The 2,395-nt window shown below is 36.4% G+C and overlaps 1 protein-coding gene across 1 annotated transcript; it reads left to right on the forward strand.

Moving 5' to 3' along the window:
- The first annotated feature begins 481 nt into the window (after window positions 1-481).
- On the forward strand, window positions 482-1,600 carry LOC110944817 (zinc finger MYM-type protein 1-like). Its single transcript, XM_035974195.1, has 4 exons — window positions 482-531; window positions 613-744; window positions 832-1,381; window positions 1,502-1,600. Exons 1-4 carry the CDS (start codon window positions 482-484, stop codon window positions 1,598-1,600), a joined length of 831 nt encoding a protein of 276 aa, XP_035830088.1.
- Window positions 1,601-2,395: the final 795 nt, after the last annotated feature.

Here is a 2,395-nt window from a genome sequence, read left to right on the forward strand (position 1 = left end):
AAAAGGTTAATGATAGGGATAAATGCCCATTGTTGAAGCACATTCAATCTTCAAATCATAAAAAAGCTTTTCTATTGTATACGAACTTGTTGAATCAAGAAGCACACCTTGACAATTTCATAGAAACAAAAAGTGAAGGAAAAATTAGGAAGAACCGGTTAAGATTAAAAACCACAATTGATGTAGTTCGTTGGTTGACTTACCAAGCTTGTGCCTTACGAGGACATGATGAATCTTCCGCATCTAAGAATCAAGGTAACTTTCGTGAATTGCTAAAACTTTTAGCCCATTATAATGATGATGTTGCAAATGTTCTTTTCCAAAATGCTCCATATAATTGCAAGTATACGTCTTCTGATATTCAACAAGAAATTCTTAGCATTATGGCTAATAAAGTTCGTAAGCATATACGAAGCGAAGTGGGGGATTCATGGTTTTGTGTCATGGTTGATGAGTCACGGGATGAGTAAAAAAAGAGCAAATGGTGATAGTTTTAAGATTTGTTGATGCTGAAGGAGTGATACAGGAAAGGTTCTTGGATTTAGTTCATGTTACGGATACTTTATCAGCGACCTTAAAAGTAAATTTGTGGAATACACTATTGCATTACAGTTTTGATGTTAGTAAAATTCGTGGTCAAGGCTATGATGGTGCTAGCAATATGAGAGGAGAATGGAACGGATTGCAAGCACTTGTCCGGGAATATAGTCCTTATGCGTATTATGTTCACTGCTTTGCTCACAGGTTTATACTTGTTCTTTTTTAACTTTCTTTATTCGGTTTAACTACAATACTCTTATGCTTATTACATTTTTTGTTTTTTGCTCACAGGTTACAACTTGCCTTGGTTTGTGTCTCAAGGGATGTGACTCCAGTACACCAATTCTTCTCATACCTAGTTTTTATAATTAATGTGGTTTGTGCTTCTAGTAAGCGCCATGATGAGTTACAAATGGCGAAGGCGGATGAGATTAAAAAGTTACTAGAATTGGGTGAAATCAAATTGGGAAAAGGACAAAATCAGGTAGGGACATTAAGAAGGGCCGGTGATACACGTTGGGGTTCCCATTTTAAATTTGTTTGTAGTTTGGTTAACAAGTTTGATGTCACCCGTGCTGTTCTCAAGGGAATAATTGAAGACACGGCTCATGCTACTAGTTCTCAACGTGGAGATGCTAATATAGCTTACGGTTACTTGCGATCATTTGAGTTTGTGCTTGTTCTTCACTTGATGAAAGAAGTAATGGCAAAAACCGATACACTTTGTCAAGCATTACAAAAGAAATCCCAAGACATCCTTAATGCAATGGAGTTAGTTTCTGCAACAAAGGCTAGTCTAACTAATTTTAGAAACAGCGGATGGGATTCTTTATTTGAAAAGGTTCGTTTTTTTTGTGAAAGGCATGACACAAATATGCCTAATATGAGTGCTCCATATACTTCTACTCGGTATCGTCCTCGTAAAAAATATCTTCATGTTACATTCGAACATTATTATCAGGTAGATTTGTTTACAGAGACATTGGACAAACAACTACATGAGCTGGATAGTAGATTCAATGAGCAAGCGATAGATTTGTTATCTCTTGGTGTGACTTGATGTTCAAAAAAGATTAATATTGATCAGATTGTTCTTCTTGTTGAGAAATATTATCCTAAAGATTTACAGAGCAAGAGAGGGAGCAGCTACGTGGTCAGTTGGATAATTTTCAAGTTGAAAGGATATAAAATCCTAAGCTAAGTGGGCTATCAACTCTTTCTGAACTTTGCAAAACTATTGTGGAATGTCAGAAAAATAACATGTACAAATTGGTTGTAAGAATGTGTCGGCTAATCTTAACACTTCCAGTTTCGACAGCAACAACGGAAAGAGGATTTTCAGCAATGAAAATATTTAAGAATCGCCTTCGCAATAAGATGTCCGATCAGTATCTAGCAAACAGTATGGTGATTTACATAGAAAAGGAGATTGTTGAGAACTTTGATTCGGGGTCCATAATTGAAGAATTCAAAAATCTTAAAGGAAGACGAGCAGAACTATAATTCTTCATCCAACTGAACCGGGTACCCACCTTCCTCTTCTTTTTAATGTTTTGGTGTCTTTATTCAATGGTTTGTTAAACAATGTTTACGTTTTCATGTTTGAGAACGACTTTTAATTTGATATTAATGTTTGACCCGACCCGAATCGAATCACCGACACCCTACCCGACCTGACCCGAATCGAATCACCATTGCCCGACCCGAACATAGAAATTTTTTTTAGGTCTAATGCCTTCCGACCCCCCCAAAATGTTTTTTCAAGCTTCGCCACTGCTCCTACCATAGGTTTGATAAGCAATCAAACCTCCTCCTTTTTTACTTAATATTTGTAAATATCAAGAGGACTTTTAAA

Source organism: Helianthus annuus, chromosome 6 (assembly GCF_002127325.2).
Source record: "Helianthus annuus cultivar XRQ/B chromosome 6, HanXRQr2.0-SUNRISE, whole genome shotgun sequence".
Lineage (NCBI taxonomy): Eukaryota > Viridiplantae > Streptophyta > Magnoliopsida > Asterales > Asteraceae > Helianthus > Helianthus annuus.